The following is a 27236-nucleotide window of genomic DNA, read 5'->3' as shown; positions in this document are numbered from 1 at the left end:
TCCAAGAAAAATTTTTTGCAAAAAAAATGGTAAACCAAAAAAAAATATATTTTTTGAAAGATTTTTGAAAAAAGAATATAATTTTGGATTTTGTTTTGATCATATAGACCATAAAAAACAACAACAGCATTTTGTTTCCAATTATGATGTTGCGCAACTTTAGCTTTATTTGAGAACACATTGAAGCGAAATTACGTGGTTGAACTAACTTAAAGCGAGTTTCAAACAAGACAAATTTACTATAACAACTATTAAAACAACACGGCAAGCTCTTCTCCAGCAATTTAATTCCAGGTTATGTTGTCGCTCACCCCAAACCTTATGTCCCTTTCATAACACGGTTTAAAATTGTTTTCTCCATAAAAGCAGCTAACTGTTTGTCGACTTGGAATTTAGCACAATGGCACAATGCAAGCACAAGAAAGAGCTTGAACTCTAATAAAAATACAGTCTTTCAGTTTTCTGTTGCGGGTACGCCTAAAGGCCGTTTATCAAGTGTTTAACTTGGGTCTAAGGCTAATATCTCGTTCACGTTTCAAGCATATTATTTAATTTCAAGAATATGCGAATATCTCGTTCGCGTTTGGCCAAACACGCTATGCTCATTACGGACCATTACGAGAATCTGTGTTTTGCGGTGAAATTTTTGGGTGATTTTCAGGGACGTTTAGGAGGAAATAATTTTTCTCAAAGGATCTAGAAGGATATAGAAATATAAGAAATATTGAAGATTAAGTGTGATTTTGAAATTAGAATTTGAGGTTACAAATTAGGAGTCTGACACCACAACTGCCGAAACAGTCCCCTGACAACCTGGGGTGCTCTTGTGTGGGGGTCAATTGTCTGGTGTTGTTGCAAAAAAATTATCCCTTCTTTAAACCCCTTTTAAAAAACGTCACTCAAGTTAGCTCAAATTCACGACTACCCCCGCCTTAACTAAACATTTTTTGCTGGTTTGAATGGGGTATTAGCTAAATCTTAGAAGATCCTGTTTTTTCTCGGAATTTGGCCATAAACTCGTGGGTTAAAGTTATTCTTAATTCCTTGTTTGTGGAAAACAAACAATACACTATTAATACTCTAAATGTAGTATTCAGAAACTTGAACTTATATCTTTCATTCCCAATCAATCCCCTGGGTTTTAGCTGGAGCAACAGCTCTGATCGAGGTCAAGTGTGGAAAAATGTGTCATCTCAGTTCTTTGAAATCTTTTAACGGGAAATAATTACTCCCCTTATTACACGGGGACTTGGCGGGAAGCGTTAAACGCTGGGGGTAACGGTTTAGTCTCATGGCGAATTGCCTTAAGGCTAGTCGGATTGTTCAAACTCAGAATTCTTTTATACACGACCTTGCATAGTTGACTTGGCGGTCCTCCACATATCAAACGTTGTTAGTTTAACTCATGTGGCTATTAGCCAGCGTGGCTAACTTTAGGGCGGCTTTGGCCCAATAACAAGGGGTAACATTAATAGCCTCATTGAGCGAAAGGTATTTGTTTAGACTTCCCTTCAGCTCTGTCTGCTTCGACCATAAAAGTCTTAATTTTTTCATTGTTGAGATTTCGGATTTAAAATCTGAAAATAGCAAAAAGATAATTGTGACGCTGTCCTCATAGTCAAGAGGCGAGACAAAAACAATATCCGCACAAAAGCTCTTCCATTTCTCTTTCAGCGTTCTCAGAAGGTTTTTCCCCGGATCGTCTGAAGCGTTCAGTGCCAAAGCACGATTTTATTCATGAAAAGGAAACACAGGTATGAAGTTCCTTCCCATGCTGTTGACCTCTGTTACCTCTGATTGGTTAAAGATTATGGCCCACAGCATGCTTCAACCATTGCAGAGTGCTGGGCGTGACAAATAGATATGACGTCACGAATGAGCTTTATGAAACCTTGCGACGAATCGAAAACGAAATAATGCATTGTATCATCAGGGAATATCAGTCATAATTGGGAGTCCCTTACAAAAACCAATTTAGTAAGTACTTTCTTTTTGTTGTCTGCTGTAATTTGGCTTCTGTTCAAAATGCGTCCGTATTAGATAGTTAGCTAGCCACTGCCAGTTATGTTATTTCCGTAATATATTTACTAATCGTGCGGTCGAAGTCACTTTATTGATTTAACCATGCCGTTCTCATTCATATTCGCGCTTTCTCCTCACGCCACGCAATTACATAACCAGTAATCGATGATGAGTGTGTGCTGATTAACGACGGCTTTATGGTAATATTACAAACATTTGTTTTGATTTTGTCAACACTGGCGCGCGCGACAAACACTCGCAATATATCATCCCCCTTACGTCTGAATTAATCAGTTTACAAAGTATTCAAGTTGAGCTTCGTTGCGCTCGAAGTGTTGCTTCAGTTTTCACTTACAAGTTCTGCGCTGATGATACAGCGCTGCAGCTCTACATTTCGTGACTAGAACTCGTCTGCTAGCTTATGCTGCTGTAGTTCGTCTGACTGTCTTTGTTGTTTTAGTAAACAGACATTTATAGGTCTTCTGTTGTCTAAAAGAAATTTTTAATGAAGCGGCGCTTTTCAGCACAAACGGCACTCGTGCCACTATGTTTTCTATATCCAGTTACAATTTATTTTTGTCCGTATTCAACACTTTAAAATCCAAATCCAGGGAAATAGCACTGACTCCAAAAACCTCAAGTATTTCCAGCATTTCTGATTGACTTCGTTTTGATTGCGAAATTTTTATAACAAGCACATGGTATAATAAGACCGCCCGGTTAGGGAAAAGGCAAAAAAAAAAAAGTCGACATAATGTCGCCGAAAAACAAAACAAGCGAAACATCTGTATCAATAAAAATTAAGTCAGGTGGACCGATAAAGGGTTCCAAATATCGTTTATCAGGCTACAAATTTCATTAGCGATGGATCATCTCCAACAAAATGCTATAAATACTAATGAGTGATCCTATTGCAGATTGGGTTCACCACTCGTCTGGCAAACCTCGTAGAAGTATTAAACCCTCTAGCAATTTTTTTTTAAAATGCTGAGGTTCATCGTTCTTGCAACCGTGGCCCTGATGTTGTTCTTCTTACTGCAAGCTACAGGTACGTTAAGTAACAAATGCAATTTATCATTTCTAGGCGTGACTGAAGATGATAAACACATTATGTACTCCCTCGGGCATTTTCTGTGGCGGTTGGCGGGATGATTCATCCTGCCTCATCTCCCCATGGGTTCTTTTTAGTTCTCATAACTTTCTCCAGGCAATGCATACTTTTATAATTTATACATGTAATGAAGCTTTGCATTAGGATCTTCAAACAAATCGCTGTGTTTATTTTTAAATTTTAAATTGTGCGGACGATAAATTTATTCTCTTCAGTGTTACGCCAAAACATGCAAGCTCGTTAAAAAGGAACTGTGCCCTAAGACACACAATACCAGAAGTTATTTTGCCAAACGGATTGAATGAAATATGGAGGTCTGCCAAGTTTTTAATTCTTCCCGAAAGGTCTATTAGTTTATATCGTATGTCAAAATATCTAAATTCCATTAAATCCTGACATCCCATTTTGACTGACGTGGGATCAGTGACCAATAGTAATATTATTCTCAGATAGAAGGGTGGCATTAGTGGGACTCTAAAAACAGAGCATTAAAAGTTTAAGACAAAAAATAACACATAAAAGTTAAGAGGATAAAGTTAAGAGGATAAAGGGGAGGCTACACTGCAAAAAACCAAAACATTTTTTCTTTCCGTTATTTAATTTTTAACGGAAAACAAGAGTCATATATTCTTTCCGGCCAGTTTCTGCTACATGCTGGCAGGCCCTGCTGTGTTCAAACTCCAAACTTCCAGACTTTGTTTAAGGACCGTTTCGTGTTCAACAAAGTCATCAAAGGAATCGAAAATTGCAACAACAATCAACAACCAACAACAAAATGGCGCGGTTAATCAATTTGGCTTTAGGTCACAAATTATATTGTTAGTATTTCTGTTCTCTTGCTTTTTTAAGTCAAACTTAAGTTGCGTTTTCAGTAAAACCAAACCTTTGCAACAAACACTTTTGCTCTTTTTCATGTATATTACACCAAATAAAAGCAAACTCAGTGGGCCAAGATTATTCAGGAAACCTGGCAGGCTGTTTAAACCAGTGCGCTTGTTGGATAAGCACTTAATTATAAATCAGAATATAGACAAATGCTTGCCTAACTGTATGGGTATAAGGGTATTATCAGAAGGCTAAACGAAAGCATGGTGTATCCCCGCCTCCACACCGATGTGATGTGTGATGTTAACTTAATTAATTAATCTATAATGTTCATAATAAATCTGTGAAAATTAATTTGAATTGTCAACTTGACTTTGTTGTAGAAGCGAAACGAAATGCTGGAGAAGGATTTTGTTATAAAAAGATCAACACAAAGACAGGAGAATGCAAGTCAAAGATAAAACAAAAGCTACAAAAAGTCGACTGTTGTTCAGAGAGCCAGGGAGGTGCAGGTTGGAGTGTCAGAAGAAAGGACAGAACACGCTGCGAACCATGTAGAACCTCAGTAGTAGGTATAATTTACCATAGCTTTATCACCGTTGTTTATAATAAAAGCTGGGAAACGCAATGGGACTAAAGCAAATATTTTAACAAAATGTTGCTTAGTAGCAATGACGTATCCATATCACGTGACAATTCAGTTTAAAGCGCACGCGGCGCAAGTACTCGTGCAGTTTTCTGATTGGACAATGAGAAACAAAAGCTTTAAGGGTGCTTTTATGAACGGAACTAAACTGTAAGTGACAGTGCTTAAAATAGTTTCCTGTTGGTATGAATGCATGTGATCCGTTTTGGCGTTAATTGGCTCTATTGTTGTAACGTATATAAGGGCCGATGGTTGTTATGTGCTCATCTCAGCTATCAAAATTTTCAACTTTCATTTTATTTTCTCACACTATTGTTATCTTTGTACTTTACCTTTAACCTCCAGAGGTTGGCGCGCCTGCATTTGGTTGGAGAATACGTTCCCATTTTTTCCTCTGGGTTTTTTGGTTTTCGTATCAGGCGGCGCACAAGCTTGAAGTCCGAATAGTATTTCAGTTGTGTATGTTTGATCAATGTAACCCAAATTTTACAACGGCATTTAATACTCGGGCTCATAGTTCGAGCTGTTCGCCAATTTCGTTTGTTAGTAGTCATGTACATAGATAGGAATTGCATTTAATATTGACGTAAATAGCTGGCTAGCCTTAAATACGTTGGAATCAGGATTGTTCCATTGTTACACAGGCTTCCCAATATCAAAAGTCGTCATTTTGATGTGTTTTTGAGAGCCCTTCGGGCGGCCGACTCTACATACGTGGTGTATGCGACAGCTTGTGTATATAGAGAAATGTATGGGAAAATCACGGATTCTCTAAAATCGGGTGAATTACTATCTATTTTGAACTAAAGTTTACCTACCTCAAATGTGTCGCTCACTTGTGTCTTGTGCCGAATTCGAAGCCATTCCGACGTCATTTAGCGAAGTTATTCGAAGTCGTTGTCTCCCCTTTTAGATTGCTTATTGCGTTTACTCTGAATGACTAAGCCTCGAACGACGGCGATAATTGCTTGTTTGAAGGGGCTTTGTCATGGATTTTAACAGATTTTTGAACAGCCAAAATATATATTTGTGTCGTAGGAAATCTAGAAAATAACGGTCCATCTTTATTAACAATTACTATATTAGAGCGCTGAAACTTTTAACAAGCGTCTTTGAGGGTGCTAATGGGGTTAACAGTTAACTGACATTTGGCCAAAAAAATAGTAGTTAACTGATATTTTGCCAAAACATTAGTAGTTAACTGACAAATGAAACGTTAACAGTTAAGTGACATTCTATTAATTATACTGAATACGATTGTTGTTGCTAATAAAAGCAACAGGTTTTTTCCTAACAGCAAAGCTATTTCGTGGCATTTACCTGCCCGCTTCGTGACCAGGTGACATATTAACTGATATTAAAATAATGCGAGAGGTACCAGGGTCCATGTACCAGGCACATGTTGATCTCCGTGATGGCGTCAAGTGGGGCGTGGTTAAGGTTTTTCTAAGTTGATCGAGATGATGACGAAGGATCAACATTCAAACGAAAACATAGGTCGCGTACGGCTTGACATGGCAAAGCACAATTCAATGGACATAGCTTGTAAATATTTGATCGCCTTCATGGAAATCAGTCAAACGGCAAGCAGAAAAGTTTGGACTCGGTGCATTTGACTTAAAGTTGTTACCTACAAACACACGGAACTGCCGCGGGCACTTGAATGCTTGAAATACGCACTCATTACAAGCCCACTGAAAGGTTTCAGTACACTTATCACTCCTTGTGTCCCCCACCAGAAGTTAGGAAAGGTTTTATCAATGGGGACGCCTGAGACAGTTTAAAACGAATTCCTCTCAAACAAAGTTTGATGAGAAAATTCGACCAAGAGAAAAGCCCTGGGAACGAGATTGGAAAAAAATCAAGCACTTCCAATCACATTTTATCCAGAGAGGTTACCCAGAAAGCCTATTCTTAAAAACTCTCGCGGAGGTTAATTTTGAAAACAAGAAGTAGGCCCTGCAACCAAAACTTAAATCTTTCCTTTTGTAACGCAGTACCAAACAACAACCATTGCACAGGAAAATATTTAAAGAACCTTCCCATAATATTGTACAAAAGGGGGTAGGTCTTTCAAAGATATACTCGTGAGATCGAAACTATGAAAATGGCTAGTACACGTGCGTGAGAGTCGTGCATGCCTGTCTTTTTATTTTTTATCACTGACGTGCTGAAGCAAAGAAAATTGAGGTTATGACGCAACAATTTTCGCTGTAAGAAAAGGAAAGTTAATAGAAAACTTAAATTAGTAGTTAACTGACAATTGGCCAAAAAAATTGCAGTTAACTGACAATTGGCCTTAAAATTAGTAGTTAACTGACAATTGGGTACCCCCATTAGCACCCTCGTCTTTGGCTGTGGGTGGCTGGGATGGAAATGGAGTACAACTTGAAAAAAAAAATTCCGTGCGTCTTCAAAAAAACAATATTTATAGCTGTGGTTTGATTTCTCTGCGGAAATTAAATTTCTATCTCCCTTTAGATGTTCAAAGATAATGTTTCTCATGAGTTAAGTTGCTTACCAATAATTTTGGAACAGTTTAAACCAAAAAATCCGCGAAATCCCCGTGACATAATTCCTTTAACCCTTTCAAGAGCCAAATTTCTTATTAAATAAAAAACAAACATACATTGTTTGATAGCTTTCATTTGAATGATAACACCGTGACACCAGGGTTTCATCCACGGAAATGAATAGTTCATACGACATTATTGGCTTAAGGTTTGAAAGTAAAAAGGTTAATTTCCTAATTATGTGCTTAGGATCCTTAAGAAAAGTCTTTTCATACCCTTACACTTAATGTCTTAACTGTTTATCAAATCTGTCTTTTAATTAGAAACAAGTTACTGGAGTGAATGGAGTGACTGGAGTAAATGCAATGCAACATGCGGCCCTTCAGTTACAGTAAGCAGAAGAATGTGCATCTCGAAAGGAAAAAAACCTTGCCGAGGAAGAAATGAAAAATGGAAGCCTTGTTTGACGACCCCATGTCCAAGTACGTCCTGGTTTGCTTGTGTCACGATGATTCTTTATTCTTTACCTTTGATGTCCGTAAAATTCCGGTTTTAATCCCCCCCCCCCCCCTCCCAATTATAAGCCCCCCTGGTTATAGGCCCATCAACTGGAAACAAAAAAAAGCACATCCGGTTTTATAAGCCCCCCTCTGCCGGCTGACAGTACTGAACAGGGCTATAGGGCTAATTGTTGCCTTATTGTGTGATTTTAGCTTAAAAACGTATTTTGATCAACACTGCCGTGGTCATGGTTCATTTCGAAACGTTTTTTTTATTCCGTTTATAAGCCACCCCCCTCCCCCGGATATAAGTATATAAGCCCCTCCGTTTATAAGCCCACCCAAAATCCCTTAAGAAGTTATATAAGCCCAGGGCTTATAACCGGAATTTTACGGTATTTTCCTTTCCAATAAGGTATTGTATGACGACCCAGGATGTTCACGGGCGTCTTCATACTTTTCCTTTCCTTCTTTTTCAGTCGATGGAGGCTGGTCTCCCTGGGGAAACTGGACTAGTTGTTCAGTAACCTGTGAAAAAGGCCGTCAAACGCGAACTAGGACATGCACTAACCCTGCTCCGCAGTTTGGTGGAAAGGATTGTCAAGGACAACTGGAAAGTGCAAGATCCTGCATGGACAATGAACACTGCCCAAGTGAGTTCAGATTTTTTATTGTGATGTTTCGCGTTTAAAAATCTTCAGTTTAAGTCAAGGGCGAGTCGTTGTTTCGCACAACAATTGCCAATGTATATCGCAGCTACACCAATATAGGGTATCGCAACTACACCAATATTGTTGGTAAACAACTTTTAATACAACAAAGAGATCGAGCTTGCTTTGACGTCAAAATTTATGTTATGAGAAAGACGGCAACCGATAGTCAAATGTTCATCTTCGGCGCGTATTATCGACTCTTCGTCAAAATATCAGGTTGTAAATGCTTTTTTTGGCCGAAATATCAGGTTATAAATGCTATTTTTTACCAGCCAGTTGGAAGTACTTAAAAGTACTTCCAACTGGCTGGTGCAAGAGAAAGTGCGTCAAAAAAATAAGTACTTCAACTTCCAGTTAATGTCCATGATCCGTCAATGCTTATTAAGCTTCTAAATATTTCAAATCTAAAAGCATCGCTTTGATTTATTTTTTTTAGTTCATGGGGGCTGGGGAGAGTGGAGCAGGCATTGGTCAGCGTGCAGCTTGACTTGTGGACTTGGAGTAAGGACACGTGAGCGGCAATGTGACTCGCCCAAACCTCAGTACGGTGGCAGACCCTGTAATGAAACACAAAAACGAGAAGTTAGACACTGCAGGGAACGAAAATGCGAACCAGGTTTGTTTGAACTTTTCCTCATTTGCATGAATCTAGGTTACAGCTAAAGCTTAACTAGCCTGCTTCATTGTTTTGTTTAATTAACATGTCATTACATACATGGAAGCATATGGCTCGCAGGATTTTTTGGAGTTTTTTCAAGCAAATTAATACCCGCTGACTCGTAAGTTTATTTTTATTTATCTGTAATTGCCTGACCTTTTTTTGTTTTGTTTGTTTGTCAGTGTGTTTTTTGTCGAAAGTGTTGTTTTTTATGTGTGTGGTTTAACTTTCTCTACTGTTATATAATAACATTTAATGTCTTGTACAATTTTCCTACATTTCCCGTGCACCAAACGTTACCGAGCCGAAAATCTGCCACTCCATATTTCTTATTTAACCTGACATTGCTGCTCTTGTTTTATCAAGTTGTCGTTGGTTTGTTGGTGATTTGATCCTGTTTTTCCACTATTTTAAGTTGCTTAGTTTAAGTTTCTTTATCCCTCTTCTGACAGAGTTTTCAGGCTCCGGCTCCGGGGAAGGCTGGGAAACAGGCGAGGGATCGGGATCTGGCGCGTCGGGATCTGGGTCTGGTGAGTCTGGTGGATGGGAGGGCTACAGTGGACAAAGAGCCTGGAGCGATGATGAGGACTACTGAACGAGAAAACGAGGAATATATGTCATCTTTACGTGACTAAGACTCAAGGGAGCCTTAAGCAATTCTCTGCTTAATATTTTGAATTTTTTTCTTCCTTCACCAAGTTGTAGTAATAGTTCATTTACTGTCTGGGGAGTTGTGTAGGTTAGTCCTCCTGCCATTGATCTGCATGCTTTTTAGTAGTACCTGAAGCTATTCCCTAATGCTGAAATCCAAGATGGCGGCTAGAAGCCGCCATCATGAATGCCTCGGATCATGAAGGCCTCGGATCGTAGGCAATAAATTTCTAATATCTTCTCTGTATATCTTTACCATTTAATCAATCGTCTCTTAAAAGACTAAGCTTAATTGGCCTCCTAGTCTACAAAGCATTTAAAACTAAAGACTGATTTGTGGACAAAGAGAGTAAGTGAGGGAAAAGTACTTTACTTTCAGAAGCGTCAGGTATAGGATTTAGTTTAATGGGTGCTTCACAATAGAATAGAAATAGAAATATGTGTGCGTTGAATCAACTGTAAGCAAGGTTAAGACGGCAGCAATCTCCCCAATTCAAGTTTTTCAATAGATAACTTTAAAAGATTTGTAAGGTATTACTTATGTCAAGGTTAATAAATAACTTATTGTGAAATTACATAAGTGTTAGTCTCTTCTCGGTCTACTGACTGACTGACTGACTGACTGACTGACTGACTGACTGACTGACTGACTGACTGACACAATGACTGACTGACTGACTGACTGACTGACTGCCTGCCTGCCTGCCGGACTGATCGACTGGGTGAAATATGCCGCCCTGGGGAGGTCCATGTTTTTGTTATGCGGCTGGCTTTGTGACCAAGCAAGATGAAAAGATTACGCGTTGTGAGTGGCTATCCCAACCACCAAGATGGGCCAATTTTGCCGTCGCACGGGATTACCCGTTGCCCGTTCCCCGGCTCAGTTTTGCAGTTGTTTTCAGTAAAGGAACTCGCGGAATATTTTAAAATATACTGGAGATTCCCCCAAGGAAAAGGACATTCTTTAAGTTGCCAAATTGTCGTAGAGCATTGTACTCCTTTTTTTGGTTTATTAGCACGCCAGAAAAAAACTGTGTCTTAAATCCAGCCATCTTGACATATAACTCATATTACTCTGAAGTCGAGCCCCCATTAACCCCCCCCCCCCCCCCCCCCCCCCCCCCCCACCCCCCCCCCCCCCCCCCCCCCCCCCCCCCCCCCCCCAAAGCCGGCGAGGGGGAATCACTACCCCGAATCCGAAAGCGGTGCCATTCTAAGGCTGGAAAACGTAGGGATTTCACGAGTTATCACAGAGAAAGAAAAAGAGAAGAAAGGGGGAGGTATGAAAAACTGTCATTTAAGTATAAAAAAGGCCTTTCTAAACATCTCGAACAGTGCCGCGAGCGGTGGGTAGGAGTCATCCAAGTGAAAAGTTTCAGAGAAAGAATATCCCTACGAACAGTGGATATGTGAAAGGAGTACCATTTTCTATCGAAGGTGTATGAAACGGGTTGCCTTTTTGTCTCGGGGAGAAGTCTCCTCGTATAACTTTTTTAAAATCAACCTCCCCGGGAGTCAAGCACCTACGAAAGGGCTAACGCTAAAAACATCAGTGTTAAACACAGTGTTAAAGTTAGCTACGACGGTAGTAACATCTGTCAACTTCCAGGTCAGTAATAAATGAAGAGTTTCATTTGCCCGTCGATGCAGTGCGATAGTCAAGAAAAGCCATTGTTTCGTACTTTGGACCAAACGTGGCGGTGCCAAAATCAGACTTTTTGAGGGTTGTACAAAATCATTTATCATGTATCGATGATTTATTACCGAAGGGTAATAAAGAAAAATAATATCGCGTGAGACTTCATAATAGGTGATGCCGGGCTTACCTAAAAAGTCACTGTTGAGTGAAAAAGAGCTCTATTTTAGTATACTCAGTGGCGGATCTAAGGTTGGGGCCTCTTCTTACTAATAGTCATGTATAGATAGGATTGTTAGTAGTCATGTATATAGATAGGAACTGCATTTAATGTTGACGTAAATAGCTGGCTAGCCTTAAATACGTTGGAATCAGGATTGTTCCATTGTTATCACCGTGTTTGTCTGTCTTGTATCATGTGTGCAGAGCAGTATGTTTAGATTTCTTATTGCGTGTACTCTGAATGATTAAGCCTCAAACGACGGCGATAATTGCTTGTTTGAAGGGGCTTTGTCATGGATTTTAACAGATTTTTGAACAGCCAAAATATATATTTTTGTCGTAGGAAATCTAGAAAATAACGGTCCATTGTTATTAACAATTACTATATTAGAGCGCTGAAAGTTTTAACAAGCGTCTTTGCCTGTGGGTGGCTGGGATGGAAATGGAGTACAACTTGAAAAAAAAATTCCGTGCGTCTTCAAAAAAACAATATTTATAGCTGTGGTTTGATTTCTCTGCGGAAATTAAATTTCTATCATCCTTTAGATGTTCAAAGATAATGTTTCTCATGAGTTAAGTTGCTTACCAATAATTTTGGAACAGTTTAAACCAAAAAATCCGCGAAATCCCCGTGACATAATTCCTTTAACCCTTTCAAGAGCCAAATTTCTTATTAAATAAAAAACAAACAAACATTGTTTGATAGCTTTCATTTGAATGATAACACCGTGACACCAAGGACACCAAGGTTTTTATCCACGCAAATGAATAGTTCATACGACATTAATTGGCTTAAGGTTTGAAAGTAAAAAGGTTAATTTCCTAATTATGTGCTTAGGATCCTTAAGAAAAGTCTTTTCATACCCTTACACTTTATGTCTTAACTGTTAATCAAATGTGTCTTTCAATTAGACACAAGTTTCTGGAGTGAATGGAGTGACTGGAGTAAATGCAACGCAACATGTGGGCCTTCATTTACAGTCAGCAGAAGAGTGTGCATCTCGAAAGGAAAGAAAACTTGCCGAGGAAGAAATGAGAAATGGAAGCCTTGTTCGACAGTCCCATGTCCAAGTACGTTGCTTAGCTTGTGTTACGATGATTCTTCTTTTTAGTCACACCCTTTCTCTTCTTGTCACGCGATTTTCCTTTCCAATAAGCTACTGCGTTACGAGCCAGGATGTTCAAGGGCGTCTTTTTACTACTTTTACAGTCGATGGAGGCTGGTCTCCCTGGGGTAACTGGACTAGTTGTTCAGTAACCTGTGAAAAGGGTCGTCAAACGCGAAGTAGGACATGCACTAACCCTGCTCCGCAGTTTGGTGGAAAGGATTGCCAAGGACAACTGGAAAGTGCAAGATCCTGCATGGACAAGGAACACTGCCCAAGTGAGTTCAGATTTTTTATATTGTGATGTTACCCGTTAAACTTTTTTAAGTCAAGGGCGAGTTTAATCTATGTTTCACACAACAATTGCCAAGGTGGCTCGTAATGCTTTTGGGCATGCCTGTCTTTGGCATTCCATCGCAGCTACACCAATATTGTTGGGGAACAACTTTTAATACAACAAAGAGATCGAGCCTGCTTTGACGTCAAAATTTACGTTTTGAGTAGGACGGCAACCGATAGTCAAATGTTCATCTTCGGCGAGTATTATCGACTCTTCGTCAAAATAGCAAGTTGTAAATGCTATAAAGTACTTCCAACTGGCTGGTGCAAGAGAAAGTGCGTCAAAAATAAGTACTTCAACTTCCAGTTACCGTCCATGGTCCATCAATGCTTATGAGGCTTCTAAATATTTCAAATCTAAAAGTATCGCTTTGTTTTATTTTTTTAGTTCATGGGGGCTGGGGTGAGTGGAGCAGGCATTGGTCAGCATGCAGCTTGACTTGTGGACTTGGAGTAAGGACACGTGAACGGAAGTGTGACTCACCCAAGCCTCAATACGGTGGCAGACCCTGTAATGAAACACAAAAACAAGAAGAAAGACACTGCAGGGAACGGAAATGCGAACCAGGTTTGTTTGAACTTTTCTACATTTGAATGAATGTAGGTTACACCTAATCTCCCCAATTCGAGTTTTTCAATAGATAACTTTAAAAGATTTGTAAGGTATTACTAATGTCAAGGTTAATAAATAACTTATTGTGAAATTACATAAGTGTTAGTCTCTTCTCGGTCTACTGACTGACTGACTGACTGACTGACTGACTGACTGACTGCCTGCCTGCCTGCCGGACTGATCGACTGGGTGAAATATGCCGCCCTGGGGAGGTCCATGTTTTTGTTATGCGGCTGGCTTTGTGACCAAGTAAGATGAAAAGATTACGCGTTGTGAGTGGCTATCCCAACCACCAAGATGGGCCAATTTTGCCGTCGCACGGGATTACCCGTTGCCCGTTCACCGGCTCAGTTTTGCAGTTGTTTTCAGTGAAGGAACTCGCGGAATATTTTAAAATATACTGGAGATTCCCCCAAGGAAAAGGACATTCTTTAAGGTTGCCAAATTGTCGTAGGGCATTGTACTCCTTTTTTTGATTTATAAGCACGCCAGAAAAAACTGTGTCTTAAATCCAGCCATCTTGACATATAACTCATATTACTCTAAAGTCGAGCCCCCATTAACCACCGCCCCCCCCCCCCCCCCCCCCCCCAAAGCCAGCGAGGGGGAATCACTACCCCCAATCCGAAAGCGGTGCAATTCTAAGGCTGGCAGTATATAAAACACGTAGGGATTTCACGAGTTATCACAGAGAAAGAAAAAGGGAAGAAAGGGGGAGGTATGAAAAACTGTCATTTAAGTATAAAAAAGGCCTTTCTAAACATCTCGAACAGTGCCGCGAGCGGTTGGTAGGAGTCATCTAAGTGAAAAGTTTCAGAGAAAGAATATCCCTACGAACAGTGGATATGTGAAAGGAGTACCATTTTCTATCGAAGGGGTATAAAACGGGTTGCCTTTTTGTCTCGGGGAGAAGTCTCCTCGTATAACTTTTTTAAAATCAACCTCCCCGGGAGTCAAGCACCTACGAAAGGGCTAACGCTAAAAACATCAGTGTTAAACACAGTGTTAAAGTTAGCTACGACGGTAGTAACATCTGTCAACTTCCAGGTCAGTAATAAATGAAGAGTTTTATTTGCCCGTCGATGCAGTGCGAAAGTCAAGAAAAGCCATTGTTTCGTACTTTGGACCAAACGTGGCGGTGCCAAAATCAGACTTTTTGAGGGTTGTACAAAATCATTTATCATGTATCGATGATTTATTACCGAAGGGTAATAAAGAAAAATAATATCGCGTGAGACTTCATAATAGGTGATGCCGGGCTTACCTAAAAAGTCACTGTTGAGTGAAAAAGAGCTCTATTTTAGTATACTCAGTGGCGGATCTAAGGTTGGGGCCTCTTCTTACTAATAGTCATGTATAGATAGGATTGTTAGTAGTCATGTATATAGATAGGAACTGCATTTAATGTTGACGTAAATAGCTGGCTAGCCTTAAATACGTTGGAATCAGGATTGTTCCATTGTTATCACCGTGTTTGTCTGTCTTGTATCATGTGTGCAGAGCAGTATGTTTAGATTGCTTATTGCGTGTACTCTGAATGATTAAGCCTCAAACGACGGCGATAATTGCTTGTTTGAAGGGGCTTTGTCATGGATTTTAACAGATTTTTGAACAGCCAAAATATATATTTGTGTCGTAGGAAATCTAGAAAATAACGGTCCATTGTTATTAACAATTACTATATTAGAGCGCTGAAAGTTTTAACAAGCGTCTTTGGCTGTGGGTGGCTGGGATGGAAATAGAGTACAACTTGAAAAAAAAAATTCCGTGCGTCTTCAAAAAAACAATATTTATAGCTGTGGTTTGATTTCTCTGCGGAAATTAAATTTCTATCATCCTTTAGATGTTCAAAGATAATGTTTCTCATGAGTTAAGTTGCTTACCAATAATTTTGGAACAGTTTAAACCAAAAAATCCGCGAAATCCCCGTGACATAATTCCTTTAACCCTTTCAAGAGCCAAATTTCTTATTAAATAAAAAACAAACAAACATTGTTTGATAGCTTTCATTTGAATGATAACACCGTGAACACCAAGGTTTTTATCCACGCAAATGAATAGTTCATACGACATTAATTGGCTTAAGGTTTGAAAGTAAAAAGGTTAATTTCCTAATTATGTGCTTAGGATCCTTAAGAAAAGTCTTTTCATACCCTTACACTTTATGTCTTAACTGTTAATCAAATGTGTCTTTCAATTAGACACAAGTTTCTGGAGTGAATGGAGTGACTGGAGTAAATGCAACGCAACATGTGGGCCTTCATTTACAGTCAGCAGAAGAGTGTGCATCTCGAAAGGAAAGAAAACTTGCCGAGGAAGAAATGAGAAATGGAAGCCTTGTTCGACAGTCCCATGTCCAAGTACGTTGCTTAGCTTGTGTTACGATGATTCTTCTTTTTTCTTCTTTTTCCCCCCCCCCCCCCCCCCCCCCCCCCACCCCCCCCCCAAACCCCCCACAGTCACACCCTTTCTCTTACTTGTCACGCGATTTTCCTTTCCAATAAGCTACTGCGTTACGAGCCAGGATGTTCAAGGGCGTCTTTCCTTTACTACTTTTACAGTCGATGGAGGCTGGTCTCCCTGGGGTAACTGGACTAGTTGTTCAGTAACCTGTGAAAAGGGTCGTCAAACGCGAAGTAGGACATGCACTAACCCTGCTCCGCAGTTTGGTGGAAAGGATTGCCAAGGACAACTGGAAAGTGCAAGATCCTGCATGGACAAGGAACACTGCCCAAGTGAGTTCAGATTTTTTATATTGTGATGTTACCCGTTAAACTTTTTTAAGTCAAGGGCGAGTTTAATCTATGTTTCACACAACAATTGCCAAGGTGGCTCGTAATGCTTTTGGGCATGCCTGTCTTTGGCATTCCATCGCAGCTACACCAATATTGTTGGGGAACAACTTTTAATACAACAAAGAGATCGAGCCTGCTTTGACGTCAAAATTTACGTTTTGAGTAGGACGGCAACCGATAGTCAAATGTTCATCTTCGGCGAGTATTATCGACTCTTCGTCAAAATAGCAAGTTGTAAATGCTATAAAATTAAAACTATTTTTTACCAGTTGGTACTTAAAAGTACTTCCAACTGGCTGGTGCAAGAGAAAGTGCGTCAAAAATAAGTACTTCAACTTCCAGTTACCGTCCATGGTCCATCAATGCTTATGAGGCTTCTAAATATTTCAAATCTAAAAGTATCGCTTTGTTTTATTTTTTTAGTTCATGGGGGCTGGGGTGAGTGGAGCAGGCATTGGTCAGCATGCAGCTTGACTTGTGGACTTGGAGTAAGGACACGTGAACGGAAGTGTGACTCACCCAAGCCTCAATACGGTGGCAGACCCTGTAATGAAACACAAAAACAAGAAGAAAGACACTGCAGGGAACGGAAATGCGAACCAGGTTTGTTTGAACTTTTCTACATTTGAATGAATGTAGGTTACACCTAATCTCCCCAATTCGAGTTTTTCAATAGATAACTTTAAAAGATTTGTAAGGTATTACTAATGTCAAGGTTAATAAATAACTTATTGTGAAATTACATAAGTGTTAGTCTCTTCTCGGTCTACTGACTGACTGACTGACTGACTGACTGACTGACTGACTGACTGACTGCCTGCCTGCCGGACTGATCGACTGGGTGAAATATGCCGCCCTGGGGAGGTCCATGTTTTTGTTATGCGGCTGGCTTCGTGACCAAGCAAGATGAAAAGATTACGCGTTGTGAGTGGCTATCCCAACCACCAAGATGGGCCAATTTTGCCGTCGCACGGGATTACCCGTTGCCCGTTCACCGGCTCAGTTTTGCAGTTGTTTTCAGTGAAGGAACTCGCGGAATATTTTAAAATATACTGGAGATTCCCCCAAGGAAAAGGGCATTCTTTAAGTTGCCAAATTGTCGTAGAGCATTGTACTCCTTTTTTTGGTTTATTAGCACGCCAGAAAAAAACTGTGTCTTAAATCCAGCCATCTTGACATATAACTCATATTACTCTAAAGTCGAGCCCCCATTCACCCCCCCCCCCTCCCCAAAGCCGGCGAGGGGGAATCACTACTCCGAATCCGAAAGCGGTGCCATTCTAAGGCTGGCAGTATATAAAACACGTAGGGATTTCACGAGTTATCACAGAGAAAGAAAAAGGGAAGAAAGGGGGAGGTATGAAAAACTGTCATTTAAGTATAAAAAAGGCCTTTCTAAACATCTCGAACAGTGCCGCGAGCGGTGGGTAGGAGTCATCTAAGTGAAAAGTTTCAGGGAAAGAATATCCCTACGAACAGTGGATATGTGAAAGGAGTACCATTTTCTATCGAAGGTGTATGAAACGGGTTGCCTTTTTGTCTCGGGGAGAAGTCTCCTCGTATAACTTTTTTAAAATCAACAAGCACCTACGAAAGGGCTAACGCTAAAAACATCAGTGTTAAACACAGTGTTAAAGTTAGCTACGACGGTAGTAACATCAGGGGCGGATCCAGGATTTTTCAAAGGGGTGTGGCTGTTTACCAATATTTTTGTTTACTATATTGTTTAAGCCCCAATTTGTTTATGAGAGAGGGGGCTTCAGGCTTTTAGGCAGTTTTTTTGAAAATGGGAGCGCAAATTATTTTGGGTCTGAGGACCATATTTCATGGAGCCATAGGCTCCATCCCCCTAGGGGGGCCTGGGGGCATGCCCCCCGCAGAAAATTTTGAAAAGTTGAAGCCTCTAAGACGTGATTTCCGCGATTCTGAGCAACTTTATACAGCTGTCAATTAATTTATTAAAACACTGTTTTTCCTTGATAATTTGGCAAAATATTCTTTCCTCAACTTACCTTGAGTTATATTTCGGAGAAAAAGTATAGTTTTCAGTTATGAAATGAACAGTGATTGAAATTTGACAGGCCACGAACTTACGGGAAAGAACAGATTTGGTTGTTTTGCTCACCCACGTGCGTAGAAATTTTTAGCTCTTGGCAACGTTGCCTTGGGACAACTTTGGCGACTTTGCTTGCTTGTGAAATTGCTTCGATGCGAAAAAACGGTAAGAAAACTCGCTAAAAAAAGACGTAAATGAAGACGAAAATCATTCTAGCAAGGCTAAAACAATTCTTGAAAGCTAAAAGGAATCTATTTTTTCAAAATTATACACACGTGTTTTGTTACATTAAGCCAGAAGTTCGAAAAACAGGCTGTCGAAAATCTCCTATTATGGAAAAATGGCCGTCCTTAACTTTGAACGACCGCCTGACTATGAGAGGTGGATGGACATTGTCCTTATTTTCTTATTCTTATTTTCTTATTTTCATTTTTCTGGTGGATCAAGGGGGGTGGCTAGCCACCCAATCCACCCCCCCTGGATCCGCCCCTGAACATCTGTCAACTTCCAGGTCAGTAATAAATGAAGAGTTTCATTTGCCCGTCGATGCAGTGCGATAGTCAAGAAAAGCCATTGTTTCGTACTTTGGACCAAACGTGGCGGTGCCAAAATCAGACTTTTTGAGGGTTGTACAAAATCATTTATCATGTATCGATGATTTATTACCGAAGGGTAATAAAGAAAAATAATATCGCGTGAGACTTCATAATAGGTGATGCCGGGCTTACCTAAAAAGTCACTGTTGAGTGAAAAAGAGCTCTATTTTAGTATACTCAGTGGCGGATCTAAGGTTGGGGCCTCTTCTTACTAATAGTCATGTATAGATAGGATTGTTAGTAGTCATGTATATAGATAGGAACTGCATTTAATGTTGACGTAAATAGCTGGCTAGCCTTAAATACGTTGGAATCAGGATTGTTCCATTGTTATCACCGTGTTTTTCTGTCTTGTATCATGTGTGCAGAGCAGTATGTTTAGATTGCTTATTGCGTGTACTCTGAATGACTAAGCCTCAAACGACGGCGATAATTGCTTGTTTGAAGGGGCTTTGTCATGGATTTTAACAGATTTTTGAACAGCCAAAATATATATTTGTGTCGTAGGAAATCTAGAAAATAACGGTCCATTGTTATTAACAATTACTATATTAGCGCGCTGAAAGTTTTAACAAGCGTCTTTGGCTGTGGGTGGCTGGGATGGAAATGGAGTACAACTTGAAAAAAAAATTCCGTGCGTCTTCAAAAAAACAATATTTATAGCTGTGGTTTGATTTCTCTGCGGAAATTAAATTTCTATCTTCCTTTAGATGTTCAAAGATAATGTTTCTCATGAGTTAAGTTGCTTACCAATAATTTTGGAACAGTTTAAACCAAAAAATCCGCGAAATCCCCGTGACATAATTCCTTTAACCCTTTCAAGAGCCAAATTTCTTATTAAATAAAAAACAAACAAACATTGTTTGATAGCTTTCATTTGAATGATAACACCGTGACACCAAGGTTTTTATCCACGGAAATGAATAGTTCATACGACATTAATTGGCTTAAGGTTTGAAAGTAAAAAGGTTAATTTCCTAATTATGTGCTTAGGATCCTTAAGAAAAGTCTTTTCATACCCTTACACTTTATGTCTTAACTGTTAATCAAATGTGTCTTTCAATTAGAAACAAGTTTCTGGAGTGAATGGAGTGACTGGAGTAAATGCAACGCAACATGTGGGCCTTCATTTACAGTCAACAGAAGAGTGTGCATCTCGAAAGGAAAGAAAACTTGCCGAGGAAGAAATGAGAAATGGAAGCCTTGTTCGACAGTCCCATGTCCAAGTACGTTGCTTAGCTTGTGTTACGATGATTCTTCTTTTTAGTCACACCCTTTCTCTTCTTGTCACGCGATTTTCCTTTCCTATAAGCTACTGCGTTACGAGCCAGGATGTTCAAGGGCGTCTTTTTACTACTTTTACAGTCGATGGAGGCTGGTCTCCCTGGGGTAACTGGACTAGTTGTTCAGTAACCTGTGAAAAGGGTCGTCAAACGCGAAGTAGGACATGCACTAACCCTGCTCCGCAGTTTGGTGGAAAGGATTGCCAAGGACCGCTGGAAAGTGCAAGATCCTGCATGGACAAGGAACACTGCCCAAGTGAGTTCAGATTTTTTAGATTGTGATGTTACCCGTTAAACTTTTTTAAGTCAAGGGCGAGTTTAATCTATGTTTCACACAACAATTGCCAAGGTGGCTCGTAATGCTTTTGAACATGCCTGTCTTTGGCATTCCATCGCAGCTACACCAATATTGTTGGGGAACAACTTTTAATACAACAAAGAGATCGAGCCTGCTTTGACGTCAAAATTTACGTTTTGAGTAGGACGGCAACCGATAGTCAAATGTTCATCTTCGGCGAGTATTATCGACTCTTCGTCAAAATATCAAGTTGTAAATGCTATAAAGTACTTCCAACTGGCTGGTGCAAGAGAAAGTGCGTCAAAAATAAGTACTTCAACTTCCAGTTACCGTCCATGGTCCATCAATGCTTATGAGGCTTCTAAATATTTCAAATCTAAAAGCATCGCTTTGTTTTATTTTTTTAGTTCATGGGGGCTGGGGTGAGTGGAGCAGGCATTGGTCAGCATGCAGCTTGACTTGTGGACTTGGAGTAAGGACACGTGAACGGAAGTGTGACTCACCCAAGCCTCAATACGGTGGCAGACCCTGTAATGAAACACAAAAACAAGAAGAAAGACACTGCAGGGAACGGAAATGCGAACCAGGTTTGTTTGAACTTTTCTACATTTGAATGAATGTAGGTTACACCTAATCTCCCCAATTCGAGTTTTTCAATAGATAACTTTAAAAGATTTGTAAGGTATTACTAATGTCAAGGTTAATAAATAACTTATTGTGAAATTACATAAGTGTTAGTCTCTTCTCGGTCTACTGACTGACTGACTGACTGACTGACTGACTGACTGACTGACTGACTGATTGACTGACTGACTGACCGACTGACTGACTGACTGACTGACTGACTGACTGACTGACTGACTGACTGACGGACTGACTGACTGACTGACTGACTGCCTGCCTGCCGGACTGATCGACTGGGTGAAATATGCCGCCTTGGGGAGGTCCATGTTTTTGTTATGCGGCTGGCTTCGTGACCAAGTAAGATGAAAAGATTACGCGTTGTGAGTGGCTATCCCAACCACCAAGATGGGCCAATTTTGCCGTCGCACGGGATTACCCGTTGCCCGTTCACCGGCTCAGTTTTGCAGTTGTTTTCAGTGAAGGAACTCGCGGAATATTTTAAAATATACTGGAGATTCCCCCAGGGAAAAGGACATTCTTTAAGTTGCCAAATTGTCGTAGAGCATTGTACTCCTTTTTTGATTTATAAGCACGCCAGAAAAAACTGTGTCTTAAATCCAGCCATCTTGACATATAACTCATATTACTCTAAAGTCGAGCCCCCATTAACCACCGCCCCCCCCCCCCCCCCCAAGCCAGCGAGGGGGAATCACTACCCCGAATCCGAAAGCGGTGCCATTCTAAGGCTGGAAGTATATAAAACACGTAGGGATTTCACGAGTTATCACAGAGAAAGAAAAAGGGAAGAAAGGGGGAGGTATGAAAAACTGTCATTTAAGTATAAAAAAGGCCTTTCTAAACATCTCGAACAGTGCCGCGAGCGGTGGGTAGGAGTCATCCAAGTGAAAAGTTTCAGAGAAAGAATATCCCTACGAACAGTGGATATATGAAAGGAGTACCATTTTCTATCGAAGGTGTATGAAACGGGTTGCCTTTTTGTCTCGGGGAGAAGTCTTCTCGTATAACTTTTTTAAAATCAACCTCCCCGGGAGTCAAGCACCTATGAAAGGGCTTACGCTAAAAACATCAGTGTTAAACACAGTGTTAAAGTTAGCTACGACGGTAGTAACATCTGTCAACTTCCAGGTCAGTAATAAATGAAGAGTTTCATTTGCCCGTCGATGCAGTGCGATAGTCAAGAAAAGCCATTGTTTCGTACTTTGGACCAAACGTGGCGGTGCCAAAATCAGACTTTTTGAGGGTTGTACAAAATCATTTATCATGTATCGATGATTTATTACCGAAGGGTAATAAAGAAAAATAATATCGCGTGAGACTTCATAATAGGTGATGCCGGGCTTACCTAAAAAGTCACTGTTGAGTGAAAAAGAGCTCTATTTTAGTATACTCAGTGGCGGATCTAAGGTTGGGGCCTCTTCTTACTAATAGTCATGTATAGATAGGATTGTTAGTAGTCATGTATATAGATAGGAACTGCATTTAATGTTGACGTAAATAGCTGGCTAGCCTTAAATACGTTGGAATCAGGATTGTTCCATTGTTATCACCGTGTTTGTCTGTCTTGTATCATGTATGCAGAGCAGTATGTTTAGATTGCTTATTGCGTGTACTCTGAATGATTAAGCCTCAAATGACGGCGATAATTGCTTGTTTGAAGGGGCTTTGTCATGGATTTTAACAGATTTTTGAACAGCCAAAATATATATTTGTGTAGTAGGAAATCTAGAAAATAACGGTCCATTGTTATTAACAATTACTATATTAGAGCGCTGAAAGTTTTAACAAGCGTCTTTGGCTGTGGGTGGCTGGGATGGAAATAGAGTACAACTTGAAAAAAAAAATTCCGTGCGTCTTCAAAAAAACAATATTTATAGCTGTGGTTTGATTTCTCTGCGGAAATTAAATTTCTATCTTCCTTTAGATGTTCAAAGATAATGTTTCTCATGAGTTAAGTTGCTTACCAATAATTTTGGAACAGTTTAAACCAAAAAATCCGCGAAATCCCCGTGACATAATTCCTTTAACCCTTTCAAGAGCCAAATTTCTTATTAAATAAAAAACAAACAAACATTGTTTGATAGCTTTCATTTGAATGATAACACCGTGACACCAAGGTTTTTATCCACGGAAATGAATAGTTCATACGACATTAATTGGCTTAAGGTTTGAAAGTAAAAAGGTTAATTTCCTAATTATGTGCTTAGGATCCTTAAGAAAAGTCTTTTCATACCCTTACACTTTATGTCTTAACTGTTAATCAAATGTGTCTTTCAATTAGAAACAAGTTTCTGGAGTGAATGGAGTGACTGGAGTAAATGCAACGCAACATGTGGACCTTCATTTACAGTCAGCAGAAGAGTGTGCATCTCGAAAGGAAAGAAAACTTGCCGAGGAAGAAATGAGAAATGGAAGCCTTGTTCGACAGTCCCATGTCCAAGTACGTTGCTTAGCTTGTGTTACGATGATTCTTCTTTTTAGTCACACCCTTTCTCTTCTTGTCACGCGATTTTCCTTTCCAATAAGCTACTGCGTTACGAGCCAGGATGTTCAAGGGCGTCTTTTTACTACTTTTACAGTCGATGGAGGCTGGTCTCCCTGGGGTAACTGGACTAGTTGTTCAGTAACCTGTGAAAAGGGTCGTCAAACGCGAAGTAGGACATGCACTAACCCTGCTCCGCAGTTTGGTGGAAAGGATTGCCAAGGACAACTGGAAAGTGCAAGATCCTGCATGGACAAGGAACACTGCCCAAGTGAGTTCAGATTTTTTAGATTGTGATGTTACCCGTTAAACTTTTTTAAGTCAAGGGCGAGTTTAATCTATGTTTCACACAACAATTGCCAACTGAAGGTGGCTCGTAATGCTTTTGGGCATGCCTGTCTTTGGCATTCCATCGCAGCTACACCAATATTGTTGGGGAACAACTTTTAATACAACAAAGAGATCGAGCCTGCTTTGACGTCAAAATTTACGTTTTGAGTAGGACGGCAACCGATAGTCAAATGTTCATCTTCGGCGAGTATTATCGACTCTTCGTCAAAATAGCAAGTTGTAAATGCTATAAAGTACTTCCAACTGGCTGGTGCAAGAGAAAGTGCGTCAAAAATAAGTACTTCAACTTCCAGTTACCGTCCATGGTCCATCAATGCTTATGAGGCTTCTAAATATTTCAAATCTAAAAGCATCGCTTTGTTTTATTTTTTTAGTTCATGGGGGCTGGGGTGAGTGGAGCAGGCATTGGTCAGCATGCAGCTTGACTTGTGGACTTGGAGTAAGGACACGTGAACGGAAGTGTGACTCACCCAAGCCTCAATACGGTGGCAGACCCTGTAATGAAACACAAAAACAAGAAGAAAGACACTGCAGGGAACGGAAATGCGAACCAGGTTTGTTTGAACTTTTCTACATTTGAATGAATGTAGGTTACACCTAATCTCCCCAATTCGAGTTTTTCAATAGATAACTTTAAAAGATTTGTAAGGTATTACTAATGTCAAGGTTAATAAATAACTTATTGTGAAATTAAATAAGTGTTAGTCTCTTCTCGGTCTACTGACTGACTGACTGACTGACTGACTGACTGACTGACTGACTGACTGCCTGCCTGCCGGACTGATCGACTGGGTGAAATATGCCGCCCTGGGGAGGTCCATGTTTTTGTTATGCGGCTGGCTTCGTGACCAAGCAAGATGAAAAGATTACGCGTTGTGAGTGGCTATCCCAACCACCAAGATGGGCCAATTTTGCCGTCGCACGGGATTACCCGTTGCCCGTTCACCGGCTCAGTTTTGCAGTTGTTTTCAGTGAAGGAACTCGCGGAATATTTTAAAATATACTGGAGATTCCCCCAAGGAAAAGGGCATTCTTTAAGTTGCCAAATTGTCGTAGAGCATTGTACTCCTTTTTTTGGTTTATTAGCACGCCAGAAAAAAACTGTGTCTTAAATCCAGCCATCTTGACATATAACTCATATTACTCTAAAGTCGAGCCCCCATTCACCCCCCCCCCTCCCCAAAGCCGGCGAGGGGGAATCACTACTCCGAATCCGAAAGCGGTGCCATTCTAAGGCTGGCAGTATATAAAACACGTAGGGATTTCACGAGTTATCACAGAGAAAGAAAAAGGGAAGAAAGGGGGAGGTATGAAAAACTGTCATTTAAGTATAAAAAAGGCCTTTCTAAACATCTCGAACAGTGCCGCGAGCGGTGGGTAGGAGTCATCTAAGTGAAAAGTTTCAGAGAAAGAATATCCCTACGAACAGTGGATATGTGAAAGGAGTACCATTTTCTATCGAAGGTGTATGAAACTTTTGCTTGCTTGTGAAATTGCTTCGATGCGAAAAAACGGTAAGAAAACTCGCTAAAAAAAGACGTAAATGAAGACGAAAATCATTCTAGCAAGGCTAAAACAATTCTTGAAAGCTAAAAGGAATCTATTTTTTCAAAATTATACACACGTGTTTTGTTACATTAAGCCAGAAGTTCGAAAAACAGGCTGTCGAAAATCTCCTATTATGGAAAAATGGCCGTCCTTAACTTTGAACGACCGCCTGACTATGAGAGGTGGATGGACATTGTCCTTATTTTCTTATTCTTATTTTCTTATTTTCATTTTTCTGGTGGATCAAGGGGGGTGGCTAGCCACCCAATCCACCCCCCCTGGATCCGCCCCTGAACATCTGTCAACTTCCAGGTCAGTAATAAATGAAGAGTTTCATTTGCCCGTCGATGCAGTGCGATAGTCAAGAAAAGCCATTGTTTCGTACTTTGGACCAAACGTGGCGGTGCCAAAATCAGACTTTTTGAGGGTTGTACAAAATCATTTATCATGTATCGATGATTTATTACCGAAGGGTAATAAAGAAAAATAATATCGCGTGAGACTTCATAATAGGTGATGCCGGGCTTACCTAAAAAGTCACTGTTGAGTGAAAAAGAGCTCTATTTTAGTATACTCAGTGGCGGATCTAAGGTTGGGGCCTCTTCTTACTAATAGTCATGTATAGATAGGATTGTTAGTAGTCATGTATATAGATAGGAACTGCATTTAATGTTGACGTAAATAGCTGGCTAGCCTTAAATACGTTGGAATCAGGATTGTTCCATTGTTATCACCGTGTTTGTCTGTCTTGTATCATGTATGCAGAGCAGTATGTTTAGATTGCTTATTGCGTGTACTCTGAATGATTAAGCCTCAAATGACGGCGATAATTGCTTGTTTGAAGGGGCTTTGTCATGGATTTTAACAGATTTTTGAACAGCCAAAATATATATTTGTGTAGTAGGAAATCTAGAAAATAACGGTCCATTGTTATTAACAATTACTATATTAGAGCGCTGAAAGTTTTAACAAGCGTCTTTGGCTGTGGGTGGCTGGGATGGAAATGGAGTACAACTTGAAAAAAAAAAAAATTCCGTGCGTCTTCAAAACAACAATATTTATAGCTGTGGTTTGATTTCTCTGCGGAAATTAAATTTATATCTTCCTTTAGATGTTCAAAGATAATGTTTCTCATGAGTTAAGTTGCTTACTAATAGTTTTGGAACAGTTTAAACCAAAAAATCCGCGAAATCCCCGTGACATAATTCCTTTAACCCTTTCAAGAGCCAAATTTCTTATTAAATAAAAAACAAACATACATTGTTTGATAGCTTTCATTTGAATGATAACACCGTGACACCAGGGTTTCATCCACGGAAATGAATAGTTCATACGACATTATTGGCTTAAGGTTTGAAAGTAAAAAGGTTAATTTCCTAATTATGTGCTTAGGATCCTTAAGAAAAGTCTTTTCATACCCTTACACTTAATGTCTTAACTGTTTATCAAATCTGTCTTTCAATTAGAAACAAGTTACTGGAGTGAATGGAGTGACTGGAGTAAATGCAACGCAACATGCGGTCCTTCAGTTACAGTCAGCAGAAGAATGTGCATCTCGAAAGGAAAAAAAACTTGCCGAGGAAGAAATGAAAAATGGAAGCCTTGTTTGACAGCCCCGTGTCCAAGTACG

The 27236-nt window shown here is 40.0% G+C and overlaps 2 protein-coding genes across 4 annotated transcripts in view; both read left to right on the top strand.

Annotated features, from left to right (window-relative positions):
* The first annotated feature begins 1476 nt into the window (after positions 1 to 1476).
* LOC144630344 (properdin-like) overlaps positions 1477 to 27236 on the top strand; it is a 49298-nt gene continuing 23538 nt past the window's right edge. The window contains exons 1-7 of one of the 3 annotated variants that reach the window (XM_078488713.1): positions 1821 to 1977; positions 2940 to 3070; positions 4342 to 4530; positions 7441 to 7599; positions 8097 to 8270; positions 8767 to 8946; positions 9441 to 10219. In XM_078488713.1, the coding sequence (XP_078344839.1) occupies positions 3007 to 3070; positions 4342 to 4530; positions 7441 to 7599; positions 8097 to 8270; positions 8767 to 8946; positions 9441 to 9583 (909 nt within the window). In that variant the 5' untranslated portion in view covers positions 1821 to 1977; positions 2940 to 3006 and the 3' untranslated portion in view covers positions 9584 to 10219. Of the gene's footprint in view, positions 1492 to 1674; positions 1755 to 1820; positions 1978 to 2939; positions 3071 to 4341; positions 4531 to 7440; positions 7600 to 8096; positions 8271 to 8766; positions 8947 to 9440; positions 10220 to 27072; positions 27232 to 27236 lie in introns of those variants that run through there. The other 2 variants (XM_078488719.1, XM_078488704.1) reach the window with 2 other exon arrangements.
* On the top strand, positions 10369 to 24638 carry LOC144643854 (coadhesin-like). The gene is made up of 13 exons (XM_078503274.1): positions 10369 to 10444; positions 12410 to 12568; positions 12708 to 12881; positions 13331 to 13510; positions 15757 to 15915; positions 16117 to 16290; positions 16774 to 16953; positions 20070 to 20228; positions 20368 to 20541; positions 20991 to 21170; positions 23507 to 23665; positions 23805 to 23978; positions 24433 to 24638. Exons 1-13 carry the CDS (start codon positions 10369 to 10371, stop codon positions 24636 to 24638), a joined length of 2154 nt encoding a protein of 717 aa, XP_078359400.1.

This window comes from Oculina patagonica, chromosome 1 (genome assembly GCF_052425735.1).
Source record: "Oculina patagonica isolate OP01 chromosome 1, crgOcupat, whole genome shotgun sequence".
In the NCBI taxonomy this organism is placed as follows: Eukaryota; Metazoa; Cnidaria; class Anthozoa; order Scleractinia; family Oculinidae; genus Oculina; species Oculina patagonica.
This window is presented reverse-complemented; position numbering and strand designations above follow the sequence as displayed.

Bases quoted from the DNA above. Each gene is read 5' to 3' on its own strand.
- LOC144643854 (XM_078503274.1), top strand. From the start codon at position 10,369: ATGCCGCCCTGGGGAGGTCCATGTTTTTGTTATGCGGCTGGCTTTGTG. The intron at 10,445-12,409 runs GTGAGTGGCTAT...TCTTTCAATTAG, and splicing joins AGATGAAAAGATTACGCGTT to ACACAAGTTTCTGGAGTGAA. The intron at 16,954-20,069 runs GTTTGTTTGAAC...TCTTTCAATTAG, and splicing joins GGAACGGAAATGCGAACCAG to AAACAAGTTTCTGGAGTGAA.